The 13,709-nt window shown below is 43.7% G+C and overlaps 1 protein-coding gene across 4 annotated transcripts in view; it reads left to right on the top strand.

Annotated features, from left to right (window-relative positions):
- LOC132381201 (DENN domain-containing protein 2D-like) overlaps positions 1-13,709 on the top strand; it is a 179,662-nt gene that overhangs the window by 159,968 nt on the left and 5,985 nt on the right. For all 4 annotated transcript variants that reach the window (XM_059950495.1, XM_059950494.1, XM_059950497.1 and 1 more), the window contains 2 exons: positions 6,601-6,685; positions 9,322-9,558. In XM_059950495.1, the coding sequence (XP_059806478.1) occupies positions 6,601-6,685; positions 9,322-9,558 (322 nt within the window). The remainder of the gene's footprint in view (positions 1-6,600; positions 6,686-9,321; positions 9,559-13,709) is intronic.

Below are 13,709 nucleotides of genomic sequence, written 5' to 3' on the forward strand. Positions count from 1 at the left end.
CCATCTCGGCCCTCCTAGTCCGTGCCGAACTCTTAATCTCACCTAGTCCCGCCTACCCGCACTCAGCCCATAACCCTCCACTCCTTTCCTGTCCATATACCTATCCAATTTTACCTTAAATGACACAACTGAACTGGCCTCTACTACTTCTACAGGAAGCTCATTCCACACAGCTATCACTCTCTGAGTAAAGAAATACCCCCTCGTGTTTCCCTTAAACTTCTGCCCCCTAACTCTCAAATCATGTCCTCTCGTTTGAATCTCCCCTACTCTCAATGGAAACAGCCTATTCACGTCAACTCTATCTATCCCTCTCAAAATTTTAAATACCTCGATCAAATCCCCCCTCAACCTTCTACGCTCCAATGAATAGAGACCTAACTTGTTCAACCTTTCTCTGTAACTTAAGTGCTGAAACCCAGGTAACATCCTAGTAAATCGTCTCTGCACTCTCTCTAATTTATTGATATCTTTCCTATAATTCGGTGACCAGAACTGCACACAATATTCCAAATTTGGCCTTCCCAATGCCTTGTACAATTTTAACATTACATCTCAACTTCTGTACTCAATGCTTTGATTTATAAAGGCCAGTGTTCCAAAAGCCTTCTTCACCACCCTATCTACATGAGACTCCACCTTCAGGGAACTATGCACTGTTATTCCTAGATCTCTCTGTTCCTCTGCATTCCTCAATGCCCTACCATTTACCCTGTATGTTCTATTTGGATTATTCCTGCCAAAATGTAGAACCTCACACTTCTCAGCATTAAACTCCATCTGCCAATGTTCAGCCCATTCTTCTAACCGTCATAAATCTCCCTGCAAGCTTTGAAAACCCACCTCATTATCCACAACACCTCCTACCTTAGTATCATCGGCATACTTATGAATCCAATTTACCACCCCATCATCCAGATCATTTATGTATATTACAAACAACATTGGGCCCAAAACAGATCCCTGATGGAGGCTGGTCACCGGCCTCCATCCCGATAAACAATTATCCACCACTACTCTCTGGCATCTCCCATCTAGCCACTGTTGAATCCATTTTATTACTCCAACATTAATACCTAACGACTGAACCTTCTTAACTAACCTTCCATGTGGAACTTTGTCAAAGGCTTTGCTGAAGTCCATATAGACTACATCCACTGCCTTACCTTCATCAACATTCCTCGTAACTTCTTCAAAAAATTCAATAAGGTTTGTCAAACATGACCTTCCACGCACAAATCCATGCTGGCTACTCCTAATCAGATCCTGTCTATCCAGACAATTATTAATACTATCTCTAAGAATTCTTTCCATTAATTTACCCACCGCTGATGTCAAACTGACAGGTCTATAATTGCTAGGCTTACTTCTAGAACCCTTTTTAAACAATGGAACCACAAGAGCAATACGCCAATCCTCCGGCACAATCCCCGTTTCTAATGACATCTTAAAGATCTCCATCAGAGCTCCTGCTATTTCTACACAAACTTCCCTCAAGGTCCTGGGGAATATCCTGTCAGGACCCGGAGATTTATCCACTTTTAAATTTATTAAAAGCGCCAGTACTTCCACCTCTTTAATTGTCATAGGTTCCATAACTTCCTTACTTGTTTCCCACACCTTACACAATTCAATATCCTTCTCCTTAGTGAATACCGAAGAGAAGAAATCGTTCAAAATCTCTCCCATCTCCCTCGGCTCCACACATAGCTGACCACTTTGATTCTCTAAGGGGCCAATTTTATCCCTCACTATCCTCTTGCTTTTAATATAACTGTAGAAACCTTTCGGATTTACTTTCACCTTATTTGCCAAACCAACCTCGTATCTTCTTTTAGCTTTTCTAATCTCTTTCTTAAGATTCCTTTTACATTCTTTATATTCCTCGAGCAATTCCTTTACTCCATGCTGCCTATATCTATTGTAGACATCCCTCTTTTTCCGAACCAAATTTCTAATATCCCTTGAAAACCATGGTGCTTTCAAACCTTTAACCTTTCCTTTCAACCTAACAGGAACATAGAGATTCCGTACCCTCATAATTTCACCCTTAAATGACCTCCATTTCTCTATTACATCCTTCCCATAAAACAACTTGACCCAATCCACTCTCTCTAAATCCGTTCGCATCTCCTCAAAGTTAGCCTTTCTCTAATCAAAAATCTCAACTCTAGGTCCTGTCCTGTCCTTCTCCGTAATTATATTGAAGCTAATGCTATTGTGATCACTGGACCCAAAGTGCTCCCCAACACATACATCTGTCAGCTGACCTATCGCATTCCCTAGCAGGAGATCCAACACTGCCCCATCTCTAGTCAGTACTTCTATGTATTGTTGCAAAAAACTATCCTGCACACATTTCACAAACTCTAAACCATCCAGCCCTTTTACAGAATGAGCTTCCCAGTCTACGTGTGGAAAATTAAAATCTCCCACAATCACCACCTTGTGTTTACTACAAATATCTGCTATCTCCTTACACATTTGCTCTTCCAACTCACCCTCCCCATTAGGTGGCCTATAATACACTCCTATCAGTGTTACTACACCTTTCCCATTCCTCAATTCCACCCAAATAGCCTCCCTAGAGGAGCTCTCTAATCTATCCTTCCAAAGCACCGCCATAAGATTTTCTCGGACAAGCAATGCAACACCTCCTCCTCTGGCCCCTCCTACTCTATCACACCTGAAGCAACTAAATCCAGGAATATTTAGTTGCCAATCACACCCTTCCTGCAACCATGTTTCACTAATAGCTACAGCATCATAATTCCAGGTATGCTCATCCACCTTTCTTACAATGCTCCTAGCATTAAAATAGATACATTTAAGATACTCTCCACCTCCTCCTCTCTTTCCATCCCTAACAATGCATTCAAATTTATTATCCTTTTCTTTCTTCTCCCCTACATCTTCAGGCTGAGCGCATCCCTTCTCCATCACCTGCCTTTCCTCCCTCACACACTGTCTATTTACTTGCTCTACTGGTGAGCTAACCTCCTCTCCCATAGTTTCCTCAAATTGATTCCCACCCCACCCCCCATCTTACTAGTTTAAAGTCTGCCCTGTAGCCCTAGCAAACCTCCCCGCTAGGATATTGGTCCCCCCAGCATTCAAGTGTAACCCGTCCTTCTTGAACAGGTCACACCTGCCCCAGAAGAGGTCCCAATGATCCAGAAACTTGAATCCCTGCCCCCTACTCCAATCCCACAGCCACGCATTCATCCTCCACCTAATTCTATTCCTACTCTCACTGTCGTGTGGCACAGGCAGTAATCCAGAGATTACTACCTTTGCGGTCCTTCTTCTTAACTGCCTTCCTAACTCCCTATACTCTCGTTTCAGGACCTCTTCCCCTTTCCTACCTATGTCATTGGTACCTACATGTACCACGACCTCTGGCTCCTCACCCTCCCACTTCAGGATATCTTGGACGCGATCAGAAACGTCCCAAACCCTGGCACCAGGGAGGCAAATTACCATCCGTGACTCCCGATCACCTCCACAGATCCGCCCGTCTGAACCCCTGACTATCGAGTCCCCTATTACTATGGTCCTCTTTCTTCTATCCCTACCCTACTGACCTTTAGTCAGTTCAAAAGGAACATTTCCCAACGCAAGATTGCACAGAATTTAGGTCTTTCAACATCTACAGTACATAATATTGTGAAAAGATTCAGAGAATTCAGAGACATCTCAGTGCGTAAAGGACAAGGTCGGAAACCACTGTTGAATGCGCATGATCTTCAAGCCCTCAGACAGCACTGCCTAAGAAACTGTCATGCTACTGTGACAATTACAGCCGCCTGGGCTCGGGAGTACTTCAGAAAACCATTGTCACTTAACACAGTCCGTCATTGCATCCAGAAATGCAACTTGAAACTGTATTATGCAAGGAGGAAGCCATACATCAACTCTATGCAGAAATGCCGGTGAGTTCCCTGGGCCCGAGCGCATCTCAGATGGACCGAAAGACTGTGGAACCGTGTGCTGTGGTCAGATGAGTCCACATTTCAGCTAGTTTTCGGAAAAAACGGGCATCGAGTTCTCCGTGCCAAAGATGAAAACGCCCATCCTGATTGTTATCAGCGAAAGGTGCAAAAGCCAGCATCTGTGATGGTATGGGAGTGCATCAGTGCCCACGGCATGGGTGAGTTGCTTGTATGTGAAGGTACCATTGACTCTGAGGCGTATATTAGGATTTTAGAGAGACATATGTTGCCATCAAGGCGACGTCTCTTCCCGGGACATCCATGCTTATTTCAGCAGAACAATGCCAGACCACATTCTGCACGGGCTACAACAGCGTGGCTTTGTAGACACAGAGTGCTTGTGCTTGACTGGCCTGCTACCGGTCCAGATCTATCTCCTATTGAAAATGTATGGCGCTTCATGAAGAGGAGAATCAGACAACGGAGACCACGGACTGTTGAGCAGCTGAAGTCTTATATCATGCAAGAATGGACAAAATTTCCAATTGCAAATTTACTACAATTAGTATCCTCAGTTCCAAAATGATTAAAAAGTGTTATTAAAAGGAAAGGTGATGTAACACATCATGTAAACATGCCTCTGTCCCAACTGCAACAAGGTGTTGCAGCCATCAAATTCTAAATTTGTGTATATTTACAAAATACAATTAAGTTGGTCAGTAAAACTATTGAAAATCTTTTTTTTGTACTTTTGTCAGTTAAATAAAGGTTCACGTGAATTACCATATCATAGATTTTTGTTTATTGCATTTTGGAAAATACCCCAGCTTTTCTGGAAATGAGGTTTGTAGATGTACTCAGTGATTGGGAGGGCTTTACCCACTGAGTATCCACCACTTTCTGTAAACTTTTCCATTCTTGGGTATTGGTGTTACCATACCAGGCTGTGATGCAACCAGTTAGGATGCTCTCCGCTGTGCATCTATTGATATTTGTCAAAGTTTTAGATGAGGTTCTCCATGCTTGTGTCCTGGTGGCTACAATAAGCTGGGGACAGGGAGTTGGGTGTTGAATGAGCCAGGGGGGTGGGGCGTGGAATCTGCCAGCTGCATTGAATACTGGCTGCATAGACAAGTTTCATCACAGTTGCAGAAGGTTGTCTTCCCATGCTGAGATAAGGATAGTCTTGTAGAACAGAGAAACAGTAGTGAGGTGGGATAGGGGCCCCATTATCTGTTCCTGGGGACAGGAAGTAGGGTTGGGGAAGTTTCACCATTCACCATCAGATGAGGAGGAAGGATTGCACCAAGTTCCCATGAGGTGGGAGGGGTGAGAATTGCTCAAGTTCCTCCTTCAGAGGATGGGAGGGGTGGAAGTCACACCCACTTCCTTTCTTATTCAAGATTCAAGATTATTTCATTTAACTTCCTGTACACAAGTGTAAAGGAGAATAAAAATATTTATTATCCTGGATCTAATGCAGCACAAAAAAAACATAATAAATTCAAGAACAGAATAATAAAAAAACAGAATAAATATCAATATATAAGATAGCATGTATACATGGATTGATTGTGTGTCCATGAAGTGACACTGGGCAGAGTAGAGTTTGGACATTAAGTGACTGAGAGGAGATTATAGCGTAGTGGTGGTTGTGGCTGTGGATGGGTGGGTAAGTGGGAAGGGGTGTTGTTCAGCCTTACTGCTCAGGGAAAGTCCATTTTTGCATCTGGTGGCCCTGGTGAGAATGCCACACTCCTGAAGGGAGTGGGACAAACAGCCCATGAGCAGGGTGGGTAGGAACATTCATGATGTAACTGGCCCTTTTCCAGCACCTTTCTGTATTTATGTCCTTGATGGCGGGTAGGCTGGTGCCAGTGCTGAGAACTTGGGGATTGCACCAAGTTCTCAGTTGGGACAGAGAGAGGGTGTTGTGTTAAGATGCCCACTCAAGAGTGAGCATTAAACCATCGGTCCGCTCTGTGGATGACAGCAGCTCATTAGTGAACGGTGCCAGATTGGTACTGTCTGTCCAGATACAGTGTGGAATGTGACATGCCAACAGTGAGTTGCAATGCATTGGTGGGACAAGGCTTCCAACTCATTTCGATCTTAAATGGGAAGCCAACGAGATGAATCTGACCAGACATGAACCTCCAGCGGGTGGTCCCACCTCAGGCAGACCTGGACCTCTGGTCCTGACCCAGCCAAACCAGGAACCCTTGGTGGGAAATCCCAAACCAACCAACCAGTGGGAGGTCCCAATTTGGCCAGTCTTGCAACTCTGGCGAGAGGTCTGAACCCAACCAGATTTGGTCCTCCAGTGGGAAACTTCATCCCAACCAGACTTGGTCTCAGGCAGGAGATCACAACTTGGCCAGACCTGGACCTCCAGCAGGTGGTCCGGAACCGGACGGATCTAGACTTCAGACATGAGATCCCAACCTGGCCAGACCTGCACCTCTTGTGGATGGTCCTGAACCAGCTTGATTTGATCCTCCATTGGGTGGTCCCAAGCCAACCAGATCTGGATCCCTGGCGGGAGGTCCCAATCCACCCACTCCACTTGGAGGGCTCAGTGAACCATGTACCTCAGGACAGGGGGTTGTGGTTAGAGTGGTGGGATCTGATTAAGGGCATCTCACCACTTCTGCTTCTCTCCCTGCAGGTTGGAGATGAGCATGAGGTTCTACCCAACAAGCTCTATAAGGAACTTCTGAACACCTTGCAGAATGAGAGGCAGAGATGCCAATGTAAGAGGGCTGGTTGCTACCCCTTGTCTAAAATCGTCAGATCCTCAAGCAATGGAATATTGTCCTGCAATACTTGGATTTGTTCTGCTAGGAGATCCATGTTTGGCCAAATCTGGCTAGCGTCTTCCTTGTAGAAAGAATTGTAGGGTGAAATAATCTTTGTTAGTTCCTTAATGTTCTTATGTCACCTGTTTTCCTGCCATAGCACATTTTGAGATCTTTCTGTCATCTTTTCTTCTCAACCTGTTCATTCTCTCCAACTCCTTCTGCAGAAATTTTTCACCTTGGGGTTTTCCAAATCCTCATTGACCTCTTTATTAGGAACCTCCTGCAACTGACAAAGTGGCCACTGAGAGTATTTCTGTATATTTGTGATCTTCAGCTTCCACTTCAAGGCACAACGTGTTGTACATTCAGAGATGTCACTGTTGTAATGCATGGTTATTTGAGTTACTGTTGCTTTCCTGTTAGCTTGAACCAGTCTGGCCATACTCCTTTGACTTCTCTCATTAACAAGGCATTTCAGCCCACAGAACTAAGGTTTGCTGGATGTTTTTTCCTTCCCTTTCACTCCCCTTTCTGTACACAGGAATCTCTGCAGACTCCCTAGCTGTTCGCTGTCATTTTCCTAAGCTTTCTGCCTCCTTCTGAAGTAGAATGAGTCATTGAGGCTGACGCCTTCTTTCCTTGCTTCAATCCTATCATGCTTTGAGCCTAGTGGCACAGCCCTCCAATGCCCCCTCACACAGCCTTGGTCTCAACTGATCTTCAGTAGCACTCTGAGTGACACCTTTAAAAGTTCTCCAAGAACATTAAATACAGCGTTGTATAGTCTCTTCAGCCCACAACGTTGTACCAGCTCTTTAACCTATCTATTGAATATTGAAACTATAAACCCATGAGCTTACCCAACCAACACATCATTCCCTGCAACTTCTGCCATCTTCAATGGGATCCTACCGCCAAACACATCTTTACCTTCCCCACTTTCCACAGGGGAAGTGATAGAAGTGCTACACCTGCCCATTTACTTGCATTCAAGGCCCCAAACAGTCCTTCCAAGTGAGGCAACACCTCACCTATGAATCTGCTGGGGTCATCCATTGTATTTGACGCTCACAGTATACCCTCCTCTACACTGGTGAGACCTGAATTAACTGGGTGCTTGCTTTGACAAGCACCTCTGCTCCATCGCTCCATCTCCCAAAAGCAGAATTTCCCACTGGTCAGTCATTTTAATTGCTATCCCATTCCTATTCCAACACATCGGAACGTGGCCCCCACTTGTGCCAAGATGAGGTCACTCTCAGGGTGGAGGAGCAACACTTCATATTCTCCCCAGGTAGCCTCCAACCTGATAGCATAAACATTGATTTCTCCTTCTGGTATTTTTCCCTCCCCCTTCCCTCCTCTTCCATTCCCCACTCAGACCTCAACTGCCTATCATTTTCCCCATGGTGCCTCTCCTCTTTTCCTTTCCGCCATGGTCAACTCTCCTCTCCTATCAGTTTCCTTCACCTTCTGCCCTTTACCTTTCTCAACCGCCTGGTTCATCTATCATCTTCTAGCTAGTCCTCCTTCCCCCACCTTTTTATTCTGGTGTCTTCCCCTTCATTTCCAGTCCTGATGAAGGGTCTCGGCCCGAAGCATCGACTGTTTATTCATTTCCATAATGCTTTGTGATCTGCTGAGTTGCTCCATCATTTTGTGTGTGTTGCTCTTGATTTCCAGCACCTGTAGAATCTCTTTTGAATATTGAAATACCTAGATAGAGGATGTTTCCTAAGTGAGTCTAGGACCAGAAGGCACAGCCTCAGAATAGAGGGACATTCATTTAGAACAGAGGTGCAGAGGAATTTCTTTAGCCAGACGGTGTTGAATCTGTGGAATTCATTACCATGGACAGCTGTGGAGGCCTAGTCATTGAGTATGTTTAAAATGGAGGTTGGTAACATCTTTATTAGTTAGGACATCAAAGTTACTGGGAAAAGGCAATAGAACAGGGTTGAGAAATCAGCCATGATAGAATGGTGGAGTAGACTTAATAGGTGGAATGCTTATCATCCATGTATCTATCTAACAGTCTGTTAACCGTCCCTAACCTGTCTGCCTCTACCATCATGCCTGGCATGACATTCCAAGCACCAACCACTCTGTTTAAAAAACTTACCTCTGACATTCCCCCCTTACTAATCACCTTAAAATTATGCCCCCACATATTAGCCATTTCCATCCCTGGAAAATGCCTCAGGTTGCCCACTCGATCTATGCCTCTTATCATCTGGTACATTACAAACAACTCACTTCTCATCCTCCTTTACTGCAAAGAGAAAACTCTAGCTCTCTCAACCTTTCCTTATAAGACATGCTCTCTAATTCAGGGGCTTATCTTCTCTCTACGTTAAGACATAGGTCCATTGAGTCTGCTTGCCACTCAATCATGGTTGATTTTCCCAACCCCATTGTCCCACCTTCTTCTCATACCCTTTCACCCCTTACCAATTAATAACTGCCTTAAATACACCCAATGGCTTGGTAAATTAGGGCATGTGTGGGTGGGGATGGAACTGATCTTTCAGATGACATTGACTTCAGAGTGATACTATTGACATGCCTCTGCACTTGTTTCCCAACAGCGAATGAGGAGTTGAATGAATTGGTGAAAAACACCTTTGTGCTTTTTTTTGTTAAAATTGTTGGCCACTATTCCGCACACCTCAAGCGAAACAAGGACTGCACCATCTTCCAGGAGAAAGATTTCCGGAAATCCATTGCGTCCAAGTCCATACGGAGGTTTCTCAAAGTGTTCATGGCAACCCAGATGTTCTCGTTGTTTGTTGAGGACCTTCAGGGCCACCCATTCTCTGAGGAAGGTAAGGCAGGAGAATTATTGGGTAACTGAGTACAGGTTTGGGATGAAGTTACATAAGAAATTGTTGTTCTTAATTTGGAGTATTGTGTGTGGTTCTGGTCATAAGACCATTAGACATATGAGCAGAATTATGCCATTCAGCACATCGAGCCTGCTCCGCCCCTCTATCATGGCTGATCCCGTATCCCACTCAACCCCATGCACCTGCCCTCTCACCATATCCTTTGATGCCCTCACCAATCCGGAAACGATCAACTTCCGCCTTAAATATACCCACAGACTTGGCCTCCACTACAGTCGGTGGCAGAGCATTCCAGAGATTCACTACTCTTTGGCTCAAAAATTCCTCCTTTCTTGTGTTCTAAAAGGTTGCTCCTCAATTTTGAGGCTGTGCCCTCCTGTTCTGGAGACCCTCACCAGAGGAAACATCCTCTCCAGATCTACCCTATTGAGTCCTTTCAACATTCAGTAGATTTCAATGAGATCCTTCTGCATTCTTATAAATTCCAGAGAGTACAGGCCCAAAGCTGCCAAATGCTCCTCATATGTTAACCCTTTCATTCCTGGAATCATCCTTTTGAACCTCCTCTGGATTCTCTCCAATGACAAAACATCCTTTCTCAATTATGGGGCCCAAAACTGTTGACAATACTCCAAGTGTGGCCAGACTAGTGTCTTATAAAGGCTCTGCATTATCTCCCTATTTTTATATTCTAGTCCCCTTAAAATGAATGCCAACATTTCACTTGCCTTCTTTACCAAAGACTCAACCTGTAAATTAACTTCTGGGAATTTTGCACAAGGACTCCTAAGTCCCTCTGCACCTCTGATGTTTGATCTTTCTCCTCATTTAGATAATATTCTGCACTATTGTTCCTTTCACCAAAATGCATTATCATGCATTTCCCAACACTGCATTCCATCTGACACTTTTTTGCTCATTCTTCCAATTTGTCCAAGTCCTGCTGCAATCGCATTGCTTCCTCAACACTACCTATCTTCGTATCATCCGCAAACTTTACCAAAAAACCATCAATTCCATTATCCAAATAACTGACAAACAATGTGAAAAGCAGTGGTTGCAATACTGACCCCAATAGTTGCTGATAGCCAACCAAAAAAGGCCCCTTTTATTTCCACTCCTGTCTGTCAGTCATTCCACTATCTATGCCAGTATATTTCCTGTAATACTATAGGATTTTATCTTGTTAAGCAACCTCATGTGTGGCACCATATCATAGAAACATAGAAAACCTACAGCACAATACAGGCCCTTCAGCCCAGAGAGTTGTGCCAAACATGCCCCTACCTTAAAAAATTACTAGGCTTACCCATAGCCCTCTATTTTTTTAAGCTCAATGTACCTATCTAAAAGTCTCTTAAAAGACCCTATTGTATCTACCTCCATCACCATTGCTGGCAGCCCATTCCAGTACCACACCACACCACTCTTTCAGTAAAGAACTTACCCCTGACATCTCCCCTGTACCTTCTCCCCAGCACCTTAAACCTGTGTCCTCTTGTGGCAACCATTTCAGCCCTGGGAAAAAGCCTCTGATTATCCACACGATCAATGCCTATTATCATCTTATACACCTCTATCAGGTCACCTTTTATCCTCCGTCGCTCCGAAGAGAAAAGGCCAAGTTCACTCAACCTGTTTTCATAAGGCATGCTCCCCAATCCAGACAACATCCTTGTAAATCTCCTCTGCACCCTTTCTATGACTTCCACATCCTTCCTGTAGTGAGGCAACCAGAACTGAGCACAGTATCAAGTGCTTCTGAAAATCCAAGTAAATTACATCCACTGCCTCTCCTTTGTAGACACTGTTTATTACTTCCTTGAAACACTGGAGGAACTCAGCAGGTCAAGCAGCATCTATGGAGAGAAATAAACAGTCAATCTTAACAGATTTGTCAGACAAGATTTCCTTCTACAGAAACTATGCTGACTTTGACTTATTATATCATTAGTCTCCAAGTACTCCAAAACTTCATCCTTAATAAAAGCCTCCAACATTTTCCCAACCAACTGGCCCATAACCTCCTTTCTTTTGCTTTCCTCCCTTCTTAAAGAGTGGAGTGACATTTGCCATTTTCCATTCCTCTGGGACCATGCCAGAACCAAGTGATCATGACCAATAATCATGAGCAACCTCTCTCAGGACTATGGGATGTAGTCCATCTGGTCCAGGTGACTTATCCACCTTTAGACTTTTCAGTTTGCCTAGTACTTTTTCCTTTGTAATAGCAATGGCACTCACTCCTGTTCCCTGACACTCACAGACCTCTGGCACACTGATAATCTCTTCCACAGAGAAGACAGATGCAAAGTACCCATTGTTCATCTGCTATTTCTTTGACCCCATTACTACCTCATCAGCATCATTTCCCAGTGGTCCAATATCAACTCTCACCTTTTTTCTCTTCATATAACTGAGAAACCTTTGGTATCCTGCTTTGTATTATTGGCTAGTCTGCCTTCATATTTAGCTTTTCCCTTCTTATAGCTTTTATGATTGCCTTTTGTTGGATTTTTAAAGCTTCCTAATCATCCAACTTCCCACTCACTTTTGTTACCCTATATGCTCTTTCCTTGGTTTTTATGCAGTGCTTAACTTCCTTTGTCAGCCACGGTTGCCTACCCCTGCCATTTGAGAACTATTTCCTCTATGGGATATATCTATCTTGCACCTTGTGAACTATTCCCAGAAACTTCAGCCACCTCTGCTCTGCCGTCATCCCCAGCAGTATCCTCCTCCAATCCACCTGGGAAGCTCCTCTCTCATGCCTCTGTAATTCCCTTTATTCCATTGTGATACTGATACATGTAACTTATACTTCTTCCTCTCAAATTGCAGTCTGAATTTAATCATATTGTGATCACTACCTCCTACACTAAGCTCCCTGTTAAGATCTGGGTTATTACACAACTTAAGATAAGTTTTCCCCGAGTAGACTCAAGCACAAGCTGCTCTAAAAAGCCATCTCATAGGCATTCAACAAGTTCCCTCTCTTGCGATCTGACACCAACCTGATTTTCCCAATCCCCTTGTATATTGAAGTCCCCCATTACAATTCTGTTATTTCCCTTATTACATGCCTTTTCCAGCTCCCTCTGCAATCTCAACCCCACGTCTTGGCTATCATTTGGAGGCCTACATATGATTTCTATAATTTTCTTTTACCCTTGCAATTTCTTAATTCCATCCACAAAGATTCAATATTGATTGAGGTCTCCTCTACAGAGGAAACCAGACTGAGGTTTATAGACTTCAGTTCAGCGTTCAACACCGTCATACCCCAGAAATTGGTAGGGAGAATCGCTGAGTCTCAACACCTCCCTCTTAAGTTCAGTGATCGGAAAGAGGTGAAAAGTCATTGGTCATTAGAAAACTGTTAGACTACTGTCGGTCAACGATCAGAACAATTTTAATGGAGCATTTGAAAGACCCTGCCCCGATGAAAGCTACAATTATTACTAAGCAAGGCAGTGGTTTAATTATTGAAATACATATGATTCTTAAGTGTTTTATATGCATTGAAAAGTAAAAAGTCCCCCTCAACCTTCTACGCTCCAAAGTATAAAGACCTAACTTGTTCAACCTTTCTCTGTAACTTAGGTGCTAAAACCTAGGTAACATTCTAGTAAATCTCCTCTGTACTCTCTCTATTTTGTTGACATCTTTCCTATGATTCGGTGACCAGAACTGTACACAATACTCCAAATTTGGCCTCACCAATGCCTTGTACAATTTTAACATTACATCCAAACTCCTATACTCAATGCTCTGATTTATAAAGGCCAGCATACCAAAAACTTTCTTCACCACCCTATCCACATGAGATTCCACCTTCAGGGAACTATGCACCATTTACCATGTATGTCTTATTTTGATTATTCCTACCAAAATGTAGCACCTCACACTTTTCAGCATTAAACTCCATTTGCCATCTTTCAGCCCACTCTTCTAACTGGCCTAGATTTCTCTGCAAGCTTTAAAAACCTACTTCATTATCCACAACGCCACCTATCTTCGTATCATCTGCATACTTACTAATCCAACTTATCACCCCATCATCCAGATCATTAATGTACCACACTGATTCTGTAAGGGACCTCACTATCCTTTTGCTATTAATATAACTG

The sequence above is a fragment of the Hypanus sabinus genome, chromosome 25 (genome assembly GCF_030144855.1).
Source record: "Hypanus sabinus isolate sHypSab1 chromosome 25, sHypSab1.hap1, whole genome shotgun sequence".
In the NCBI taxonomy this organism is placed as follows: domain Eukaryota; kingdom Metazoa; phylum Chordata; class Chondrichthyes; order Myliobatiformes; family Dasyatidae; genus Hypanus; species Hypanus sabinus.